The sequence below is a fragment of the Aquila chrysaetos genome, chromosome 10 (genome assembly GCF_900496995.4).
Source record: "Aquila chrysaetos chrysaetos chromosome 10, bAquChr1.4, whole genome shotgun sequence".
NCBI lineage: Eukaryota > Metazoa > Chordata > Aves > Accipitriformes > Accipitridae > Aquila > Aquila chrysaetos.
Window position 1 is genome coordinate 2,891,350 of NC_044013.1, and position 23,535 is coordinate 2,914,884.

General features: G+C 50.9%; 2 protein-coding genes across 4 annotated transcripts; one reads left to right on the forward strand and one right to left on the reverse strand.

Moving 5' to 3' along the window:
* Positions 1-652: 652 nt before the first annotated feature.
* On the forward strand, positions 653-4,404 carry IL12A (interleukin 12A). The gene is given in 6 exon segments (XM_030028332.2): positions 653-1,069; positions 1,071-1,133; positions 2,876-2,983; positions 3,088-3,129; positions 3,234-3,338; positions 4,207-4,404. Coding segments are annotated over 6 exon segments (903 nt in total). The 3' UTR covers positions 4,375-4,404.
* Positions 4,405-5,579: 1,175 nt separating this feature from the next.
* LOC115347520 (caspase recruitment domain-containing protein 8-like) lies at positions 5,580-17,570 on the reverse strand. Of its 3 annotated transcripts, none has more exons than XM_041126908.1 (16): positions 17,481-17,570; positions 15,026-15,057; positions 14,693-14,746; positions 14,044-14,094; positions 13,534-13,563; positions 12,423-12,470; positions 12,285-12,328; positions 12,114-12,163; positions 11,089-11,309; positions 10,749-10,999; positions 10,026-10,160; positions 9,582-9,720; positions 9,054-9,110; positions 8,860-8,943; positions 7,453-7,722; positions 5,580-6,656 (listed from the first exon to the last, which is right to left on the reverse strand). In XM_041126908.1, the coding sequence occupies exons 1-16, from the start codon at positions 17,507-17,509 to the stop codon at positions 6,637-6,639; spliced, it is 1,515 nt and encodes a 504-aa protein (XP_040982842.1). In that variant the 5' UTR covers positions 17,510-17,570; the 3' UTR covers positions 5,580-6,636. The 3 variants fall into 3 exon arrangements, with proteins under 3 accessions (XP_040982842.1, XP_029884862.2, XP_029884864.1); XM_030029002.2 differs by lacking the exon at positions 17,481-17,570 and adding an exon at positions 15,691-16,585 and having other exon boundaries at positions 13,470-13,563; XM_030029004.2 differs by lacking the exon at positions 17,481-17,570 and having other exon boundaries at positions 15,026-15,679.
* Between the last annotated feature and the right edge of the window lie 5,965 nt (positions 17,571-23,535).

A 23,535-nucleotide genomic window follows, 5' to 3' on the forward strand; every position in this document is an offset into this window, starting at 1 on the left:
ATTAAAACCACAGCCTAATGACTAGTGCAGAAATGGAAAACACACGGTGAAAATGGAAAATTATGCGGTGCTGGTATTCTAGCAAAGTAAGCCTTTAGACACACCACAGCCTTCTTATGGGAAACAAGATGTCAATTAAAATAAAAAGAACCTGAAAATGCAATATAAAACTCTTGATTCATCCTGCTCCCTTCTAAGTCGATAGCAAAACTCCCATTGACTTCACGGCAGACCCGACGGATAGAAAAGTTCCCTACAGCCTTTTGGCCGGGCTAAGTACGGCCACGTGGACTGATATTGGAATATTCGGCCATCATACCGAGTATATCGGCAAACGGCAAGTTTCCAGGCGGGTTTTAGCGAGCATTCATTAACGACATCACGCCGTGATGGTTTTTAATAGTAAAGAACGGAAATGGAAGAGCATATCCATGTGTCCTACGCATCCTTTGAGCGATCCCAGTTAGCCCCAAAGCTCGCAGCGAGGGGAACAGCCCCAACTAAACGCCTTTCCAGCCTCCACCGCATCTGCCCCGCAGCATCCCCAGCCGGCCTCCGCCGCCGGTACCGACCCCCGGACCCCCCCCCACCACCACCACCACCACCCCCCCCCGCCGTACCGGGATTCCCGGCAACCCCGGCAGCTCTCGGGATGAGTCCTGGCCGCCCCCCGGCCCCCCTCCGCTGCCCTCCCTCACCGAATCGCCGCCGTGAAAGGAAAGGAGAAGAGGGGGAACTCCCGCTCCCGCCGCCCCCGATAAAAAGCCGGCGAGAGGTCCCGCCGGCAACCCGGCACCGCTTCTCCCCTCCCTTACCCCGCACCGCCACCGCCACCGGCATCGCCACCGCCGCCACCAGCATCCCCAGCATCACCAGCATCCCCAGCGGCATGGAGCGGCGCGGCCGTACGGGCAGCGGCGGGCAGGCAGCGCCGCGTAGCGCTGCCGGCCGGCTCTGCAGGCAGCGGGCAGGGAACCGGGCGGTGCTGCCCGTTCTCTGCCTGACCCTCGTCTTGCCCACCCCCGGCCGGGCTCTGCCGCCGCCCCCCCCCCGCTCCTCACCGCCTCGCCGAGGGGTTGAACCGCTCCCGGGAGTTGCTGGAAGCCGCCGACGCTTCCCTGCATCGGCTGAAGGTTCTGCCGGGGGGTTCTGGGGGGGTTAAACGGGGACGGCGGGGTGCGGGTTGGGGAGGGGAGGTGGGCAGGGGGTGGTGGGTTGGGGAGGGCGGTGGTGGGGTAGTGATGGGGGGGTGGCGGTACCCAGGTGGGCAGCCACGGGTTGGTGAGGGCACCGAGGCGGGCAGCGGTGGGTTGGTGAGGGTACCCAGGTGGGCAGTGATGGGTTGGTGAGGGCACCAAGGAGGGCAGTGATGGGTTGGCGGTGGTACCCAGGTGGGCAGTGATGGGTTGGTGAGGGCACCAAGGAGGGCAGTGATGGGTTGGCGGTGGTACCCAGGTGGGCAGTGATGGGTTGGTGAGGGCACCAAGGAGGGCAGTGATGGGTTGGTGAGGGTACCCAGGTGGGCAGTGATGGGTTGGTGAGGGCACCAAGGAGGGCAGTGATGGGTTGGTGGTGGTACCCAGGTGGGCAGTGATGGGTTGGTGAGGGCACCAAGGAGGGCAGTGATGGGTTGGTGAGGGTACCCAGGTGGGCAGTGATGGGTTGGTGAGGGCACCAAGGAGGGCAGCGGTGGGTTGGTGAGGGTACCCAGGTGGGCAGTGATGGGTTGGTGAGGGCACCAAGGAGGGCAGTGATGGGTTGGTGGTGGTACCCAGGTGGGCAGTGATGGGTTGGTGAGGGTACCCAAGCAGGCAGAGATGGGGCAGTGATGGCACCCAGGCAGGAGGTGATGGTACCCAGGCAGGCAGTGATGGGGCAGTGATGGCACCAAGGCAGGCAGTGATGGACTGGGGAGGGCACCCAGGTGGGCAGCAATGGGGCAGTGATGGCACCAAGGAGGGCAGCGATGGGTTGGTGGTGGTACCCAGGAGGGCAGTGATGGGTTGGCGAGGGCACCCGGGGGGGGGGTGGATGCTCTCTGCAGACTCCCTTTAAGACTTCACACCTGGTCTTTGCTTTCATGCCTCCTCTGACCAGCCCTTTAAGAAGGGGATTTGCTCAGGTGTCTTTCTTGGCCCTTATTCACCGCAACCCCACAGGAGCACACACCCTGTTAGCAGCACCAGCAATTTCAGGAGCACTCTTGGTTTTGAACACTTTCTCTAAGGCCACTGCAGAACTGGCTCAGGAAATAACTTGCTCACGACTTTGTCGTAGTGTCCACATGTTGCTGCTGGTGTTGTCGGTTCAGTGCTCTAGCATCTTTCCGCACTAAAGCCCCCTGGCAGTAGTGCCAAGGGGATTTTTTTTTTGCTAAAATTCCCTGCTATTGTTGCAAGATTCATCTTGGAGAACCACAAAAACCCCCACCACTAAATAGGTGCATTGTTCCCACACTTGCAGTGGGTCAGTGAGCACCGTTAAATGTCTATGCAGATGGTATTAGTTATTTTTCACTTTCTAAGAGATACTTTATGTTTAAAACTATAGCGACATAAAGTTCTCAATAGATTCGATGTCTGAGAGAATAGTTCAAAGTAACGGAGGCAGCGTGATTCACGACAACATATAAAACAAATCTGTGCAAAGCCTGAGCTTATTCCCACTAAACGCAACTGCCCCATGCATTTCAGTCTCTTAGTCCGTTTGCTAGCTTTCATATTTAACCACGGTCCTCACGCAGCCTCATTCCCAGGACTCAGCTAAGCTCAGACAGCTGTGACACATTACTTATAATTGTGTGTATTTACATATATGTACACACAGTACCGTGAAGCTGAGTCAATGACCCTTTTTTATTCCCTTTTTAACACAGGAGCTCGGCACCCTGGGATTTGAGTGTACCCTTGAAGAGGTTGATCTTGAAGATATCACTAAGAATCAAACCAACACGATAAAAGCTTGCACATCTGAGGATCCAGGGGTAAAAAAAAAATACTGAGTTTCAGCATCATATTTTCGTGGAACAGCCATATAATTCACACTTCCACAAAAATCACCATGTCTCATTTCTTCTTTAATTTGCAGACTGGAAACTGTCCAGTACTGGAAAGATCTACTTTTGATACGGTAAATTGCAAGTTTCCCCAAAGAACCCCTTCTTTTGCTCCTCGTATGTTTAAAGCGTTTTAACAACAGATTCCCACATTTCCTAATAATTCTGACTTTTGCAGACTAAATGCCTGCGGGGCATCTATGAGGATCTGAATGCCTACAGGGCAGAGCTGAAGAACTTCAATGATCAAAAGGTGCTGGCAAAGATTGATGAAATGATGAAAGTAAGTATTTCTGTCTCCTTCCTTTCTACTATTTCTGTCTTAAACCAGAGTTTTTAATTCAGTGCGCTCCATTCTGTAGTCAGTCAAATAGTGACCTTTCTTTAACCTGGTAATTTAAAAGATTGTCTGCTACTGTTTTTTCCTAGAGAAGACTTGATTCTTATGAATTATGTCTCTCACTTCATATTTTTGCCTTGCCGATGCGGTCAATACATCAGGACTCGGACGTATGGCTCCTTAGCAGCCCTCCTTATTTCACATTGCTCCGCTCTCACAGGGAGACGGGGTACAGGATTTTCTGCCAGTTTCTCAAAGAACTCAAAAATAGAGTAAAAGATAGAGTAAAAGGGACCTGGCTCTATTTCTCTTCCAAATACTGAAATATAATACACCTGCTATACTGGATATGACATAGGATGTACTGAACTTTGATAAATATTCTTACTGACTAGAGGAAATAGATGTTAAAAGCTTGTTGGTTTGTTTAACAAAAGCTACTTAAAAAAAAAAATTAATTGCCTTTGTATTGACACAGCATCTCCCGATAGCCCGGAGATTCTGGCCACGGGCAGATGAGCCCAGTCTAACGGGTCCCTAGACAAAGCCGGCCATAGGCTGTTTATTAAAAAAGCATCTTTATTCCTGGGCAGAAAGAGCCTTTGTGCATGAATGGCCATTTTTGTCTCAAGGGAAGTACAGCTGCGCATCCTAAGTCTATTAATTATATCATTAAATATTTCAAATCTCTCATTTGCATACATTATTTCTAAGCCTTGCCGTTTATCACTCAGGGGGGTGAAAAATCTAAAGCGATTTACGTTTTAGCCACTTTCTGGTGATAGTTTTTAACAGCCCCACCTCTTCCCAGGCCCTGAAGACCAGCAGCGGGAGCGTGCCGCAGCCGTCGGCAGGCGCGGGGCTGACCTCCTTCAAGGAGAGGATGCGGCTCTGCAGCATCCTTCACGCCTTCCGAATCCGCACGGTCACCATCAACAGGATGATGAATTACCTGACCTCGGCAGAGAGCTCGCTGTAAGCGCCCAGCCCGCCAGCACTTTGGGCATAAATTTGACCTAGGAATGTTTTGGAGAAAAAAAGAGTAGGGTCAATACCCTGCCAGGTGGTTGGGGGCTTTTTAAGGAGTCTAGCGCATAATTATTTCACAGAGTTTCGCAGAAATCAGGTTTTAGCGAGCTGTTTTCGGTGCTTTTTAAGCTATCCCATTCAACTTCTAGATTTCTAGAAAATAAGCTACATTGTAGCACCAAAATGTTCTCAAACCACCGAACACTCAACTGTAATTTGTCTTCACTGTCTTATTTATTCAGCTGTAATTTTCAGAAATTGAAGCATATTTATAATAATCAATTTATTTATGATGATATTCCTTATTTATTCTATTTATTGCCTAATAAAATTAAAGTTTGCATAAAAAATGTGGTGACTTTTTTTTCTTCCTTGAGATATAACATGAATCAACAAGATAATGTCATACTGATCCTACTTTTAAAATACTTTGAATACTGCTGGCATGTAAAGGCATACCGTAGTAACATTCAGCACTGGTATCTTAGTTTAAAATCCCTACTCCCACAGAGCATCCCCAGCATAGACCAAGTCATAAGGTAAGCGCAACCTCATGCCTCGGTGCCCTGCTGACCGTATGCAACTGTAATATTTTAATTCCTTCTGGTTGTGAGAACTGGACAAAGCCAAACTGAAGACCATAGAAATACAATTTTTTAAAAAGGTTCTTGAATTTGGTTTAAAGAACCTGAAGGTCGAAGACCTCATCATCTCTTTTCGCCATCTGCTACGCTATCCCGTTACCCTCATTATTACAAACAAGCATCTTCTTTCCAGCTTAGATTTACTGATTTCTGCTTCTGACCAGAGGGTCCTATTAGAGCTTTGGGTTTTATCGGGTATTTTAAAGGTGCCCCTGATGGCAATGTCCCGCCGCTTGTCCAAGATTGAAGAGCCAAGGGCAGCTCTGCCTGGGGCTGGAGAGCCCCACACGAGCCACCCTGCCTCCCACAGCTTTTTTTTCCCCTAAATGCCCCATCGGCAGAAAAGCCCGCGAGGTCCTGGGCACCGACACAGCCCTTTTCCTCAGCCACCCCCTGGGATGTTCGTTAACGTGGAGCATCAAGGCTTGGAAAGATGGCCCACAACATACAACCACCTTGCAACATTTCACCCAATAGCTAAAATAAAAAAATAATCCCAAAAAATCATACGTAAATAGTGTAAATGTTTCCTTTTTAATCCTTATTTTTTAAAAGTATGCTTCTTCTTTCATAAACATACGCAGAGGAAGATGATCAGAAGAATCCTGTGTCTTTAAAAACTAGACAATCTCCCTTATGGGGTCGCTGCTTTCTTCAGCAAATAACATTCTTTCCAAACCTTTTCCAATTCTGTAGTATGTGCGCTGCCGACGGAGTAACAGCCTTCACAGAGATTTTTGCTTTTCCCATTTTAGTTTAAGCACCTAATTCTATTCAAGTTAAAATTAATCAAGTAAAAAAAAAAGTATAAAAAGTTTATAATACAGAAAAAAAATATACAACATTAAAAAATATCTCCTGAAAATCGAGACGGGCTATACAGAAAAGTGAAGAAGGAATTCCCAGGAAAATTCAAAGCTGCCTGAAGTCAATAGTGGTGCTCCCATGAAAGAAAACAGAACCACAGCTTAACAAGGACTGAATGTACGTGAGTATATACAGTAATTATGTATATATACAGTGATTACGCAAAGGAATTTATCTGCAAGTTTAGGATTATTCTTCCCTGATCTTGGGCATCTGTCAGAAATACGATGTACCTCATGATTTTGGCAGTTCAATATTTTTTTTAAGGGGACGAAAGTCACCGCGTAACTTTTCTCCCTGTCTTTCCCTGATGTAAATAAAAACGTTTCCAGATAAGGATCATACACCTGAACAAGGTAAACTGGTTTCTTCCAGTGTTCGTGTCTTTTAGGACTGGCTCAAATGAGACGAAGCCGGATGGCAGTGTTGGGTTTCCCCGAACGTGATGCCCGGCACTCCCGGCCGCGGTGCCGGGATCCACCGCACGAGTCATTGCTCCCGAAAGCCTTAGGTGTGCTTATATCCGCGCAAAATTTCATTTACGTTTCTTGCGAAGAGCCTGCCTAAGCTTTCCGCTGAGCGATGATGCCTTGCGTCTTCTTTCCCGAATCTCGGCGAGATGCCGGGGAAGCGGCCGGAGAAGCGTGACGGCTGGCTGGGGAAGCTCCCACCGCGCTCCTTCTAGCTGCCGCTTCACCAGCTCAGCACCGAGCCGAGAAACCTGAGGAGAGGAACCCGCACAAACACATACGGATTATCTCATCTCTGGAAGTTACTGCAATATTCAAGCGGAATAATAAATGTACTAAAATCCTAGGAGACAGCGCAAGGCTACGGCACGGATAGGTTTGTAAGGGTCAGATGAGCGAGGGAGCACGAGCAGCTCTCCACCCTTTACAGCGAGGTTGCTTTTAGGGAGAAGGAAGAAAGAACAAAGTTTTGCCTGTTCCAGAAAAAATATATATTTAGTTTTTGAGAAAGGTTTCCCCTTGGCTGGCTGAGTTCTCAGCTCAGTGAACAACTTTGGTCCGCAGAAGATGGACCGAACGTAAGGAGCCCCACAGAAATGAGCAGGAGCACGCATGGGCAGTGAGGAAATACATACACACACGCGGGTCTGCAGGACCGAGCCGCAAAGTCATCCGTCAGGGGAAGGTGTTAATTAACCCTTCCTAAAATACACAAGAGTAAAGGCCCAAACATCTCTTCTTTGGACTCCCTGAGAAAATGAAGAATTGGCTTGGGTATGTAACACTGATTTGTTTGAGCGTGACGGCCAGGTCACGCTGAGAGTACTCTCAACCCAGTCAGTGCAAAAATATTCATTTTCTAAGTTTCTGAAGGGAAGTATAAAAATGTCACAAGAAAGAAAGTCATTGCTAATATCAGAAGGGAGACAATTTTGACCTACGTAGTAAAACATGTACTAGGTATTTGGTAAACCCTCTGATGCGAATTCTTAAAATACACCTGAAACACACTGATGTAATTAAATAAATGTAACGGGAAGGCGATACCTTGTAGGGCTTGCAGTATCTCATGGGACGCTTTTTCACGGAGACTTCTGTACAAAGCTTCTGCAGTTCCGTTGCCTTGTTCTCTGTCTCTCCACTTGCTTAACAACAGAAATTTTTGCATATTAACTTCTTCCTCCGTTGCCTGAATCTGCTCAATGTCTTTCATCTCCATCTGAAGACACTCAATAGCAATTTCTCTCCACTGCCTACCAAACAGCTTTGCGATCACCATCAGCTGTTGATCAGTTAAGATTTTTGTTTCAATTCCATCTGAAAAGACACAGAACAGATTTAACACTGCCCTGCTCATTAAACTTGTAACTAAATTACACTATTAGTTCTATGCGTGGCCAGGGGACGTACGATGAAGGTGATCTTATTATTCAGATTATCCAGCAAGCTCAGAACCAAGCGCTGCAGAAAAGCACCGAAGGACTAAGAAGCCTAGCTCATGAAGAAAACAACACCGATTGCATGCTGGCTGCTGCTGTAAAGGGGTTTTTTGCCCCATTTATAAGCAGCTGTTCATCCAGCAGAAGAACCTCCCCTGGTACATTATGTTACAAGCACCCAGAAATTTTGAGACATATAGTGTTAAGGCCACGCTAAGAACTCGCTACCTCCCGGCACGTTCAGATGTCTGTTGCTGTCGAAGCCTACGGCTGCTCCAGAAAGGTGATGTTTGTTTTTCCTTTAATTTCAATGGCTCCGAAGACTCAGCCCGCGCTGTTACACAGACTGAGCCGCTTTCCTTCACCACTTACGCATAAACCTGAGGTTCTGAGGGATGGAAGCTCTCCCTCTGGTGGCTACACGCACCCATAAACAAACACCTACATGGCTACTTCTGCTGATTTTTTTGTCATTGACTTATTGAACTAACATTATTTCTTCTCTATTTTTTCCAACGAACTATTAGTAAATGAGTAGTTTCCGGGTGGGAGCTCCCAGCCACCGAGTATCTCTGACCATCAGGACATCACATGTCAACAGTAAGTGGGAGCTCTTTTTTTTTATTATTATTTTTTTTCCAGAAAAACTTAGCCTGTTATGTCTCAGGAGATATCCCAAATGCAAAATCTGAGACACGTAGCGGAAATCTCTTTCAAAAACAGCCGCCATTTCCCAGTCCTAGAAGACAATATCATTTTACCTGTCCCTTATAAAGCAAATTTCCTAGCTGTTTTTCCCCATTTACTTACCCAGTGAATGACAAACAGTGTACTAAAGCATACCAATGTAGGTACAAATTCCACACCTACAAAAGCAGTGCTTTCTCCTCCCCTATTTCCTGCTTAGATTCGTGCAAGTCTTTAAAAGAGTGAGGTCAGGTTCAATTCATGGGCTACAAAAAAAAAAAAAAAACAACTCAAACCTGTTATTTTAAACGACACAGAAATGCTCTACCTGCAGTATTGCCAGTCTTTTGCTTTTTGCTGCAGAGCTCGTCTTCTTCCAAAATGCTGAGGGCTGGTTTCCGTTTTTTGACATCTAAGAAGCAAGCGAGAGGTGATGTTACTTCTTTCGTGTCACCCGAGCTACAACAGCAAGCCAGGTACCCAGAGAATAAGCAACCCCGACTTATCTTCAGATTGACTTACTACTGACTGTGCTTCTTTTCTGCTCGTTTTTGTTCTGATCGTAATGTATCCAGTCACCTGGGAAACAGTTTTCAGAGGAAACAAAAGGTGAGGGAGGAATTCCCATTGCTATGCCCTACATCCAACAATTCTCAGGCACAAAACCAAGCTGTTGGGTGGATTCTGGCTGCTGAGCTAAGATTTCATATAATGAGATGATTTTTTCCGCTTGTATCCGATGTGCTGCAGCAGGCCATCTATAATATGCAATAGATATTGCATATTATTCCCAGTAAGTAAAACCAAAGCGGAGCATCCTCCCGCACACCCCGCAGCCGTCGCCCGTTTGCTCACGAGGGATTACGCGGGTTACCGCAACATCCACTACATGACCTCCCGGAGCTCTTCTCTTTGTGTTTTATCAATTCTGGCTCCAAACCTCGCGATTTTAACGGCAGGAGTTTAGGTGCATCTAAGGGCGGAACTATACCCCAACTCCTGCATCTTTTCCGCAGGACCGAACTAGCCGTGGGAAGACCAAAGACTCACTCTCCCTTAGTCTTGCTTTCCATACGGTCGCCTCAGACTCCAGCTCAACCAAAGACAAGGTGAAGTCGTCGGGTTTCTCCAAATAGACTTCAATGTAACTTTTTAGTTTCAAGAGAGATCCATCAACAAATTCAATTTCCTATACAATGTAAATATGTTTAAAATAAATATTTATCCAACGCGTAAGCTAAAGAGGAGGTATTTGGCTGTTGGCACAGATCTGAGCCCAACTCCAATCTCCCCAGGGTGTTGCTGTTGATGTCAGCATCAGGATTTCATCCCAAAATTTTAGGGCTCTAAGAGGCAAATGCTTTCTGCAGCAATGGCAAATGAATGTGAAAAATGCCCTTAATGCCAGTGCAAGAACGTACAGGAAAAGCCATTTTGTGTCATGTTTCTAATTAAGCGGCCATGCACGAAAAGAGGGTTGTGTAAGGGACTTACCTCTGGAGTTATTTCAGCTTCTGGCTCGCAAATTAATCTATACCTCTTCCCTTTCTGAAGTAATTTTTGGCATACAGGGGGCTTGTCAATTTTAATAAACTTCTTATTTGAATGTTTTACGGCTCTTGAGATATCCTAAAATTTAAAAATACAATTTAAATTTAAAAATACAATTTAAAGGTTACTCACCTCAGTAAAGGAATTAACATTTAAAACCTGTGCTAATGCGGCTCCCTGGGCTCTTCTCTGTCCCCAGCTCTATGAAATGTCTGTGACCTGTCCCACAGGGCAAACTTTACAGAAAGCTGTGCACTAAACACCATCCTCAAAAAACATCAAATAAACTTCTTCAGCTATTGTGCTACCTGGGTGAAATTAGACAGAAGAGTTCGCGACCCGAATAAAAGGAAGGTTATTCGTTGCTGTCCTCTCCTACTGTTTGTAGCGGGGAATGGGTGTGAGGACAAGAAGCCCTTTCAGGTGTAAATCCTGAGCTCCGTGGATCTTGGTGGCGAACAGGTTTCTGAAGTATCGTACCCTAGCTTGGCAGACCTTTTCGGTATGGAAGTCTCATTATGCGTGTACATCACTATTGCCTGCAAACAGCAGGGCGAGAGAAGAGCATCTCTCCGCCATACCCATCCTCCGTGTAGCACCCCCATAAGCAGCCCTGCCGGTATATTTCTACGTCGTGCCACCCCAGGCCCCCGACGCGAGCCATACCTTTATAAAGGAGTCGTTGTTTGTAGCCACGTAGACCCGAAAGGATAAGGAGGGATGCTCGTCGACGGCTTTGTAGAGGATGACGGCACCGTGGTACTGCACCGGCTCCTGGCTCTGGATGAGCGGTCCCACCGGCGAGAGCGAGCTCACCAGCCACTTGACGTGCGAGGCCGAGTAGTCGGCGGAGGGCTCGATGGCTGCGCCCTCGCCTTTGACGTGCAAAACCTTGAAGGCCATGCCAGCGCCATGATCTGCGGGGACGCGGGGCCGTCTCAGCGCCGGGGAGCCGGCAGCCCCCCGCCCCGACCCCGCGCCCGCCGGGCCGGTGGCCGGCACTCACCGCCGAGGCAGAGGGAGTGGGGAAACTGGATGGAGGTGAGAGCCGGGGTCGAGTCGCAGCGCACGTCGAAGAGGGGGCCGCCCACGATCCACGGCTTTTCCACCAGGTTGGCGTATTTGCTCCAGGATAAGAGGGAGTACGTGATCTTGACGGCCCCCGTTACCTCAAAAATCAAGCCCGTGAGGCTGCACTGGTAAGTCCCCTCTGCGTCCAGCTGCACCCTGCCGTGGGCAAGAGTCACCCGGTTAGTTTATTTTCCACCGCCTAGTAAATACCGTTAACAATGTGGTTTGCAAGGGATAACAGAGAAACTCCCTTCCCAGCAAGCTCAAGGCACTTTATCTGAATAGCACAGAAGCCACAACGACTTTTTCTCTCCAGTCTCTATGTTTAAACAATCACTGGAGTGTTAAAAACTGGCCAGGAGGACCCAGCCAGTGCACGCAAAATAGCTGTCATGAACGTTTTGCATAACTTTTCCTGCAAACGAGGCAGCTGCTTTTACACAAAGGGCTCAGCCCAGCTCCCGTCGACGTCGGAGCCAACACCGTACGCTGACAGCATCGGCATCGTACACGGACAACAGCGACATCACACGCGGACATCACCAACATCACACGCTGATGACAACTTCCAAGACAGAGAGAGGGCGAACAAGGCTGGCATCCAAAGAAAAATGCAAGGTCGGTGCAAAGGGGGAGGATGAGCATTCCTGTGAAGCAGGGCAAGACCCCACACGTGTGTCCAGACTAAAACAAGGATGTAAAAATGTGCCTGATGTTAATCACTGCTGCAAGACGAGGCAGGCAGGAAGCCATCCTAAGAGCTTTTTTGGACCAGGATCTGGACGCAGCAGGGGCAGCTGCTCTAAGTTGTTTATTTTTAAGTATTTGGGGGCATATTCTGGTATAACTCCAAATGTACCTGTGCAGCAAATTAGTCTTTTTCCCTGCTTAAACCGAAGAGAGAAGTATCTTGATGAGAACAATGTAAATGGATACCCATTATATTAAAAAAATCCATACACATAGTGTCCTCCAGAAAGCATCCTAGGGGTCACTTCCTCCTTCTGGTCCTATAAATAGATTTAAAATAAAAAAAAACCATATTTAAAAAGGTGATGAGAGAGCAGAATTATGTTCTGCAAATTGTCTCATGAAAAATACATGCATCTTTTTTTTTTTTTATAAACGTACATTTTCATTTCTGCAATGCTCGCAGGGTGGCAGACACTTCACTCCTAGTGAGAAAACAGGAAGATCGTCAGCTCATGAAAAGCAAAGTAATTAAGCACTCAGAAAAAAAACCCCAGCCCTCAAGAGATCCGTTACTACCTGATTCATTGCAGTGTGCTAGCGATTCCTTCTCCTCCTGTTCTTCATCTACAAAAAAGAAGTTGCAGCAAACACCTCAGCCTCCAGCAGGTTTCTGCTCCCATATCCAGCAAAGACAACCCACCAATTTAATTTGCTTCCATTCATAAAAACCTAAGGAGAATATTCCTAAGACTAAGCTCTTGCAGGCACACTTGCACACCTGTGTGTGCAGGCTTTGCACAGCGTGGGGATGAAGCTGAGCCTCAGGATACAATTTTTGTCAAAAGCTTGTAACTTGCCCAAACTACTGGAAATTTCCACTGGGGTTAAAAACCCAGATTCATCCCCGTGACGAGTCTCACTGTGCCAAGTACAAAGTTCAACCACCCGGCATGGAAGCTGGCAACGGCGCTTCCCCGCGAGCAGGTTAACCGTGCCGCTTGCAGTGGATTTGTCCCTAAAAATGATTGAAAAGTGCCTGGATCCTCCTTATTACCCCCCCCCCCCCCCAACGCAACAGAAAGCAAGCAGAGCCGACGCATCGGGCAAAAGCTTTTAGCCGAAAGGGTGGATTTTGCAGAAGCCGAGCGGCAGAGCCGCTCGCTCCCGCTCCCCGTCCCACCAACACCCCTCCCTTGCAGGCTGTCCCAAAGTCATCCCGGGACATCGACGCCCTCCCGGGCAGGCAGACGCGGGAGAGGCGGAAAACGCCGCAGCAAACAGCCTGGAAAACATCAGGCGAACACCACCCGGCGCGCTGGCTCCCTTCCCGCGGCCGGGCGGTTTCGGTCCCCGAGCTGCAGCGGGGTTCGCAGCGACCCAGGGCGACCCGTGGCAGGCAGAAGCTCGGCTCAGCACCATCCGGCATCTCCCCGCACCCGCAGCCCTGCGCCGGGCTCCATTTGCGGAGAGAGGAGGCACCGCGCATGCACCCCGTGCAAACCCCCTTCCTGGGTACGCTCTCCAGCAAGTCGTTTTAACCGAAAGACGCGGAGGGGGACGGCCGGACCAGCTCCTAAATCGCTCTCCTGCCGTCAGGTATCGCTACCCTCGTGCATCCCTTACCCGTGGTGGCTTCCTCACGCCTTGCGAGACAGATATAAGGAACAAAATATAAAAGCACGCTCACCCGACCTCCTTCCGTCCAGCTCTTCCGCATCTGATGAGAAAAAGCTTTGTAATTATTTAACTAAAGACTATCAATCTTACATGAAACCAGAATAAACTGCTGGTGGTGTAACCCGTGTAAGCGCAAACCCGCAGGCTTTTCATCAACAGCAAACGCTTCCTTTAATTCTTTTCCTGTCCATCCTGTTTTGCCACTTTTGCTGCCAACTCTCGAGCAGATTTATAGCCTCTTGGTGTTTGGACAACTAGTGTGGTGTAAAAACATCTGCGTGTATTGTGTCCATGAGGCTAAAGCAACATTAGCTGCTGCTCCTCTATTATTGCTCTGCTCAAAACTGAGCGGCTGGGAAATCATTCGCTCACAAAAACATCATTCTCCTTTTCAGCACACAATCACTGAATTAACAGTCTTATGCAATAACGCTGCAACTACTCCCACGGAAAGCATCTGGTTTAAGCTGAGCGTAAATTTTCAGAAGAGGAAATACAAAAATCGCAACGCGATGCTCACCTGACTCCTCTTCCAAGCTACTGCTGGAGCTGTTTTCGGAACTGTCCTCTCCTTAACAAAATTACACCCCGTTAGTCACAGGCAGAATGAAATCAAGCAATGCCACCGGTATGTAAAAGGATACATCTAGAAGCTTAAACACACCAGATTGGTCAGCAAGCTAGATAATACAGGAGTAGAAAAAGGTACTGAGGCACCCTTAGGCAGAGAGGAGCATCAGAGCATCAAATCCCAGCACCAGGGGAGACTCAGGGGACACCCAGGCCCTTCTGAAGGGTACGGGTGACGATCGAGATGCTTAATTTTAATGTTTTCTACAACCTGGGACTATTTTGGAGCTCCACCTGTGGCACGTCCCAGTTCACCCAGTTAAATTACGGTTTTCCGTGGCGTGCACGTGAGGTGGGAGAAGCATCGGTGGGAGCCGGCGTGTCCCACCAGTGACGTGCCTCACGGGGATGCGCCATACGTGGCTTCAATAAATTATTCTGTCAAACCTAAGTTGAAGAGAAACCAGTATTGCAAAGCAAGCGACTTGAGTCGCAGCAGCGTCTACCGGGGTTCTATCCCGTTGCGGGGAAACGGCGGGTGCGAGGCCGGCCACGCCATCCCTCGCGCGGGGAAAACCCTCGGCCACGCGTGTGCTCACCCGCTGGGTGCTCCTCGGCCGAGCCCTCTCCCTCCGCGCCGCCGGCCACCACCTCTGCAAGAGAAAAGCGGTCGGGGGATATAAGCTTGAAAAGAGATTTAACTCTTCTCTTGGCGGTTTTGCACTATGGAGGTCAGAGGAAGGTAATAAAGAGCAAAGGAATATGAATTTAAAAATCAGTACAAAAAACCCAAAACTCTTATCCGTTAAGCTAAGGCGTTACACTCTGCTTTTTAAAGCCCGCGGTTATAAAACAGGCATTTCCATTCCAAAGGACGGGCATTTCTTGTAACAAACCCATCTGAAGCGCTGTATTCCACAAAATTACCGTACCTTTTTCATCTGAAGAGAGGGACTCGGCTCCGCTGGAAGACAAAATGGGAAATACATCAGCAGATCCGTCAGTCCTTTGCCGCGTCTCCACGCAAGCGGGCATTTACCCACCTCCCTGCCCGCTGGCATCGCTCCCTGGCTTTGGCCAGGCAATCCGAGGCTATAAGGTAACTTAGGATGGGGGATTGGTGATTAAAAATTAGTTTTCTCTAACATCACCCACGGCCCTGGCTCTCGCCCTTGCCGTGCTGGGGACGCCTGGCTCTGCTGCACGTGTTTCCCACCGGCACAAGCCCTCGGCCCCAGCCCCTTTAGCAAAGCGCCCGGACTTTGTGTGCCAGGCACCCGTGGGTTTTGGTAGCAATTCAACCGAACTTCAGCGAGGCACGAAGCTCAGATAAACGCGGTGGCTCAGACGTGGCAGATGACTCCAACAGAGCCCATCACCCCTTTGTGGCCCGTGGCAAATTCAGAACCAACCTTCAGTCTCCATTCGCTCATGAAAAGGGGAAATGTACTGGTTTTATCATTTGCGGATAAAGATCAGGTCTGGAAACCTTTCTGCGAAGCTCCACAAAGCTCCACAACGTCCTTCCTGTGGCCCCACCAAAAAAACCACCGTAAAAGCTGCTGCCGAGGAAGGGAATCGCCCCGGGCGCAGTTACCATAAAGCGGCAGGTGACGTCCAGCTCTCCTTCGCTTCGGTGGCACGAGCAAATATCTCGGCCCCTCGCCCTGCCAGCGGAACAGCAGCCGCACGCCACGGGGGCAGGGAAAAAGCATCTATCCCCTTGCTTTTTGGAGGCAGGTGAGGGATTCCGGCGCCGCCCCGGCGATGCCGAGGGATGCCGGCGATGGCGAAGCCACGCTGCGGCGGTTGCTCTTCGGCAGCTCAGCTCAGGAGGCAGGTTTTGCCCATCCTGGGCTGCCGCCGTGCATCTGCAGCCTATCTGCTCCGGGCCGCTGTGTTTGAGCGCTGGGGCAGCTCAAACACGATATTAAAAATATCAAAAATGAATAGGTGGTCATGGTAGAGGCAGGAGATTAAATCTCCTGACGTACGGGTGAGGCACTAGGGGAAGCGATGCGAGCAAGGGGGGTCCTGGGCGAAGCACGGCAGAGTAGGCGACTGCACGGGGATGCTCCCACGCAGCCTGGAGCTGTAAGAGTTTGTCGGTCAAGGGCAGGGAAAACGGTGCTGTGGCCAGTTAAGACACGGAGGAGAAACTGGGCAAGGGTTTCACCGCAGGCACGAATGGGGAATTACACAACGGGGTTTGCGCTTCCAAACTGTATCTTAAAAAAAAAAGTAAATAATGACATAGTATCTGCAAGGTTTGGACAAAGCCTGGGTATACCCCAGAGACGGTGCCTGAGCCAAGTGCTGTTTGTGCAACCCTCCTTCCACCAAGCACCAGCTTGCTAAATAAGGTTTGCTTATCCCCCTTCACGGTTGCAATTCCCGCCTCCTAAGCTAAAAACACACTCCGGGGGAGAGAAGCAGAAAGAAAAACAAACAAACAAACAAACAAACAAAAAAACCCAACCAACCTCAGCCCTGTTCAGTATAAGAAATGCTTGCCCGCAATTAAATACAACCGGGAAGAAAGCCATTGCCAGCTTGACTCTCCCGCCCTGCAAAACCCGCACGTCGCGATGTTGTTTCCGAGCCCCCCCCCCGCCGGAGCAAAACCAAAGCGGGCCGATCCAGCTGGCGAGCGCGGCTTTAAAGACAAAAAAAAAGATCCAAGCAGGCTCGTTTCTAAAGGGCCCCCGAGCTACCGCCTGGCCGCGGCGGTACCCGCCGTACAACCGGGGCGGAGCGGGGAGGGCCCGGGGGGGGGAGCCCGGGGCGGAGCGGGGGCGGCGGAGCGGGAACGCCGCTGGCTCGCCCAGCGCTTTTGTCTGCCGGAGGAGAGGATGAGGAGGGGGGGCGGGTGGTGCTGGGGGGGGGGGAGAGGAGGAGGAGGAGGAAGGGGGGGGGGCTTGGGGAGCCCCCGCTGCAGGTGCAAGGCTGGGCCCTGTGCCCCAAAACCGCTGGGGATGGGATGGGGGGGGGGACATACACGCCCCTTTGGGCTGTGACCCCTTTCGCTGGGGTCCGGCAGGGTGGGGGAGAGGGGGTGGGGACTGGAGGGAATGGGGAGGGGGGGAGGATGGAGGAGAAAGGAGGATGCTGGGGGATGGGGCGGGGGGATGGGGCCGATGCTGGGGAGGGGCTGGGGGGGTGCAGGGGGGCATCGGGAGGATGCTGGGGGGGGTAATAGGGGCGGGGATGGGCAGGGGATGCCGGGGGGGGGGGGGGGGCGGGGATGCTGGAGAAGGGGGGGGGGAGCCGGGGATGCTGGGGGAGGCCGCCGGCAGGCGGGAAAGGCGGCGGCGGGGCGGTACATGGCGGCGGGGAGGGGGGGGGACGGACCCCGATCCCATCCGCCCCCCCCATATCCCCGCTCACCTGTCGGTCTCCTGCCCGCGGCGGGACATCGCGGCGGGAGCGGCGCGGCGGGACCTGGCGGAAAAGCTCCCGCCTCCCCGGACGGGGGGGGGGGCGGTCCCGGCGGGGGCCACGCCCACGCCACACCCCCTTAGCCACGCCCCCGCGCCCCGTTCCCGCTGCTCGTGTGTGCACAAGCGGGGACGCGGGGACCTGTACGCGTCCCGATGTATGGCCGGTATAGGGCACACACGCCGCGGGTACTACGGAGGTACTACGGTACGTTAGATACGTCCTGGAGAGAGGTGTGCGTACACACGCTCGTGCGCCTAGCGCACACGCACGGCGCACTCGCGTACGAGGTACGTGCCGCACAGCTGCATACCTATATATGCACATATATCACACATACACACACGCTCCCTCAGTATAGGTACAGATATATATAGCATACCTTCATAAATATATATATATACTCTTCATATACCGGACATACTAGGTATTACATGTTAGAAAAGACTAGAGGTATGGTATATACATACTAGATACAGAGTGTCTATAGGTATATGTCATTATATACAGTAAAAACACCTCACCTCTGCACACACGGGGCGTCTGGGTACAGCCCTCAGACCCGCCGGCGGTGGCAGGGACAGGGGGTCCACGCTGCCGGGGGACGGGCAGGTTGTGCCCCGACTCGGGCACACCGGCCCCATAGGTTGGCACCGCCATCGGCTTCCCGGCTGGTGCCGTACGGGAATCCAGGGAACGCAAGGGCGGGAATGCACTGCCTTTGACGCTGCCGCCAGTGCCATTCCCATTTCCATTTTGCTAACCCTGCGGGCAGGCAGGGTGCGAGGACTGCCAGCGCCCAGGGACACCTTGGCATCACCCGCCGTCCTCCGCCGGTGGGAAACGCCGTGGGCAGCTCCGCGCGCTGCCGGCGAGTTCGGGAAGGGAAAATGCCAGATGCAGCCCTCGCGGTTGGCGTGTCAGGATCTGCCTCTGCGGTGCTGGCAGAGCTGCCTATTAAAAAAATAAAATGAAATAAAATTTAAAAAAAAAAAAAAACCCAGCCTAAACCTGCAGCAGCACATAAGTCTTTTGTGTTTTTTTTTTAAAAAAAAGGGAATATAGGCTTCTCCACCAGAAGCATTTTGGTAATAAAGTGCTCCTGGAGCATCTAAGGTGCCCCTAGCATTGGAGCAAACCTCACCAAACAGCACGCACCTCTGCAGGGCAGTGAAAGATCCCTGCGAGAGCCTGCTGAGCCCAGCAGCCAGGGCTGCATGGGGATTTCCAGGCCTCCAGGCAGGCTCCAGACAAGGAAACCCTTGCACGCTCTTGCACGCCCTTGCACACCCTTGCACACCCTCGGTCCCCAGCCCTGCCCCGCTGCCTCCCAGCCGAGCACACCAGGCTGGAAACATCCAAAATCCTCTCAGCTTGCGCCCGGACAAGCGAAGCCCTTTGGAAAGAGGATGTTTTCAATGTGTTCATTTTAAAGCTATTTCTCTTATGCCAAAAGCTCATCCAGCCCCAGGGCAGATCTCAGCATCGCGCTCCTCCCCTCGTGCCAACCCCAAAGCGGCTCCTGGGTGCAGGGGGGGTGTGGGGTCACCCTTTGGGTGTCTGCCCAGGGCACACACCAGAAAAAAAGATAAGCTGTATAAACAAGCATGAGTATATAAGTAAACATAGTCTCAAAATGCTGTTCCAGGTGCCCTTGAAGTGCTCAGCTCCCACGTCCTCCCGCGCTGGGTATGCATGAGCTGGATGTGGCATCGGGAGCCCCCCCGGCGCTGGCCCTCTCCCCTGTGCATCCAGCCACGGCCCCCGGTTGCCGCCGCATCCTGCCAGCCCCATGCTGCCAAACAATTCCAGAAAATCCATATTCCCAGGAAAACACATGCACAGAGCTGGCGGGAGCAAGCTATAGGGCTCAGGCTGCAGAGGGTGTTTGCAAAACGGTGATCGAAACCCGACCAAAGGAAAAACCATTTGATGTGAGATACTGGAAAAGCGACATAAAGGGTTAGTTTAGGCAGAGATGAAAATGCCAGCGAAGTCGCTGAAGGAAATCCCCTTGCAAGCAACACCCTGCCGCCGGGCCAGGCATCGGCAAGTCCAGCCTGGAACAAACTAAAGCAGGTGGAAAAAGTTCATGGAACAAAGACACAAGTCTGAAAGTGAAAATAAATGCCCACAATAGGACACAATGGAGAGTAAATCAGAAAAAAAAGCAAGACAGAAGAGAAATGGAAGATGGCTATGTGATGCAGAGGGCTTGGGCCTGTGGTTTTGTTTTGCCCAGCCCCATCCCTTGACAGCCACTCAGAGCTTGCCAAGGGTGGCTGTCCTGAACCATTATTTTCCTGACTTTTTCCAAACATCCTCACACTGAAATGAAAAGATATATTCATGCAATAAACATCCTGATAACTATGCCAACACAGAGTATTCATAAATTATCCCGGGGCCGGCCCAACCCAGCGCACATTGTTTGTAGAGTCACACAGCAGCTGTATCGCTTCATCCAAAACACTCAAATTAAGTCTTTTCCTTCGAGAGCCTGATTCACCACCAGCACATACTGGTCCAGTTTTGCCTCAGCAACCCTTTGCCAGTTTAAACTGGAGTCATGCAGTGGTGAAGCAAGGCTTGAATTCAGTTTCCCGAGGCATAAATCATCTTTCTTTCAAGGACAGGGACGGAACTGATAGCAATTTACAGGTGGCTTTAATGGCACTTGCTAAGCTAGTCCTTCCCATGGAAAGAGAAAGTTGGACTGTTAATTGCACCCTGGGACAAGTCCGCGCCGGCAGCACTGGGGGTTTTCCTGCCTCTCCTCTCCGGGACGAGGCACGTGAGCTGCCCATCGCCAAGGTCCGCCGGGGGAAACCGCCGCGGGCGGCTGACCAAGCCTCCGTGGAGGATTCGGGACGCAGAGTCTGAGATGCCTTCAGCTTTTTCCGAGGGTGCCAGACACTCGTCACCTAAAAACCAGGCTCTGTTTGAACCGTTCACGCAGGGCACCGCGACCGCAGCCACCCAGAGCCATCATTTTCACCCTCCTACAACTGCAGGATTTCACTCCTCCCCGGTTGCAGATACATCCCCCAGACCCCGTGTGGGTCCCAGCCGCCAGGCAGGGAATGAGCAATGCCGCTTCCACAAGAGACTACCCGATTTTACAAGTGGGGACAAATCATATAAACACAGTACCTGTACCAAATATGCAGAGAGTAGCAGTTTGTCTAAGGAGTGAGATGAGGCTCCCCTGACAGATTTGACCAGGGTTTTCAGAAGCAGGTTTTTCAGCACAGAAGTTGATAATGACACTATTATTATTATTATTACTACTACTACTACTTAGAACAGTCTACACATTTGCTTTTTGGGTAGTATTCGAGCAACTAATGTATTTGCCAGAATACTTACAGAAAACAAGAAAGAGACATAAAGAAAACTGACGTAAATGCTCCTGAATAGTCCACTTTGTGGTCCCAGATATTTTTCTGCCCAAGCCTGCCATGACAACACTAAGTCACAAGGCTGCAGGATTTTCAGTGCTCGGTGGACTCATATTTTTGAAGAAAAGCTCGATCAGCGACCAGTTGTACTTGCTGTTTTCGGTTGGCCGTGCACCATCCCAGTACAACAGCGCATGTGTTCCAGCCATGTATGGGATCATTAAAATGTATGCAAAGCGAGAGAATTTGTTTGAATGTATTCAAAGAATAGCTATTCACATATTCATACAGGAATTTGTGAGAGTACCCTGTGCCAAACTTAAAATGTGGGCTGTAATTGTTAGCTTAGGACAGTATGTTATACTGTACAGTTAAATCCCCTTTCTCAGGAAATTGAGATCTTTTCATTCAAATGACAAACGAGTCACATACTTTGCATGCGATCCCTTCGCAGTTAGCTTAAGCGTGGAATTAGCCGTGTTCAAATTGCAGGGGCAGCATCCCGTCAGCCTTCCAAAGCCCGGCACTTTTCCTTATTCATACGTGTCCCTCATGCCCCTGCTCACCAGCTCGCCTCGGAACCCCATCGCCAGCTTCGCCTGAGCACAGGCCAGGTCGTTATTCATTATTAGGAAATTAGATTTTTTCCTCTCCAGCTCTTGCTCGAGCCTCAAGTTAAGCACGCTCTTCCTGCAGCTGCAGGACCGTTCCGTATTGATAGCAGCAGAATTAGGTCCTCCCCCTGAAAGGAAGGGATCAATTTTAATACTGTAAATTTCCGATTGCTACGGCTTCCTCCTCGGAACCGTTAGATATCGCGGCAACACATCTTGATTCAAGGTGAAACCATCCCCTAAATATTTTCCTATAGCTTGCTGCTATTACATTTGCTTATCTGACAGCGACAGTCGCCTTTCCATAGGCGATAGGCTCCGGGGTTGGTGCATGGCTCCAGCAGTTAGCGGCCGGGGTGGGGGGGGGATGAGGAAGGGGAACGGAGCCCACCCGTGCCAGGATCAGGCCCAGCGGTGCCGGGCGATGGACGGGGGGGCCTTGGACCCACCGTTGAAGAAAGGCCGTGGCGTTGCCGTTCCCTGCGGCAGCTTTGCCAGCCCACGGCGGTGGGAGCCAGGCAGCCGGCCCGTGCCCCAAACCGGGTGCTGCGCCCGCACCCCCTGTGCCCCCCCCCCGTCCGGGGCCTGCGAAAGAGCGTAAATAAAATTAATTGTGCTCGCAGGATCCCCAGACTGTCGCACCCCAGAGCCTTCCACCGACTCCTGCCCATCTCGGAGGTGCCTGGCCAGCCCCCCGTGCCTGCTGCGGAGGGACAGAGATGCCAAAAGCAGCACCAGGAAAGGGGGAGCTGAGGAAGGGGAGGAAGAGGAGGGAGCTCCCGCCTTTGCCTGGTCATTAGGGCGACAGGATTAATTAGCCGAGGTGCTGTGGGCTGGTGGGTTTGAGACGGGTGCTCCCCAGGGCTGCCTGCCGCTGGTCCCCAAACCCCTTTACTGGGGACTCGCCCCCAAACCCCTTTACTGGGGACTCGTCCCCAAACCAGCATCTTTCTGGCCGCCGTTAAAGCGATCCTTACCGGCACCGACCGAAGGCTTCCTGCAGATGGCACCCGCTCCTCGGGCCCGGGCCCGCCGCTCCGCGGGGGTTCCGCGCCCGCCCGGCCGCTCCGCACCCGCGCAGCTCCGCGCCCGCCTCTGCCCTCGGCTTGTTTAGGGGTCACGAACGCTCGTCAGCAAAAATTATAGCTCGTTGGGGAGCGGGGGGTGGGGGGAGGAAGGAAGGAAGGGGAAAGGGCCCATTTCCTAAAAAAAAAAAAAAAAAAAAAAAAAAATTAAATTCCTGTTTCATTGCGGGGCGATAGTGTTACAGAGGAGTCAGTGCCCCGCTGCCACTAAATGGGGGGTGCTGGTTAATCACGTCCTAAAGGTACAAGTGGGCTCAGATACAGTTTTTATTCAATTCCCAACGCTTCATTTTTCTATTACAGTAGATTCTCTGGCCAGATCTTACACAGCATGCATAAAACATCCAGCCCCAGCCCCATATATGCCCCAGCATTTGATAAATCAATCTCACGCTCGCTTTTTTGACAGCTGGACATTTGGGAACCTTCTTTTTTTTTATTATTAAAAATATTTACATTAAAAAGCACAATTCCTGGTGACCTGGCTCCAAAAGCGCCGCGGTGCTGTCTCACTCCAGCACTGCCAGTGTGGGCTCTGGTCTCTGCGCTGTCTCCCGGTGAAGCAGATGCTAACCCACTTGGAAATAAATCCAGATGCATTAAGAGGCTTTTTTGCTACTTTTGTGTGTGTGTGGCGGAGGGGTGTCTTAAAAAAAGTCAGGAACTGGCTGCTCCTTGCAGTAAGAGACCAAAGTAAGGAAAGAGGAGGACTCTGAGCTGGGAAAGAAGAGGAAGGAAACCAGAAGGAATTGCTGGATGCGGCCGAAAGGACAGAGAAAAACTCTGGCTGCGGCCGGCAGCAGAGGGGAAGGGCGGCGTAAAGGCAGGTCAGCTGAGCACACGCGGGAAATGAAAATGAAAAGAGGAAAAATGGAGTTTCAGCCTCAGACATGTGTTAGCCTGT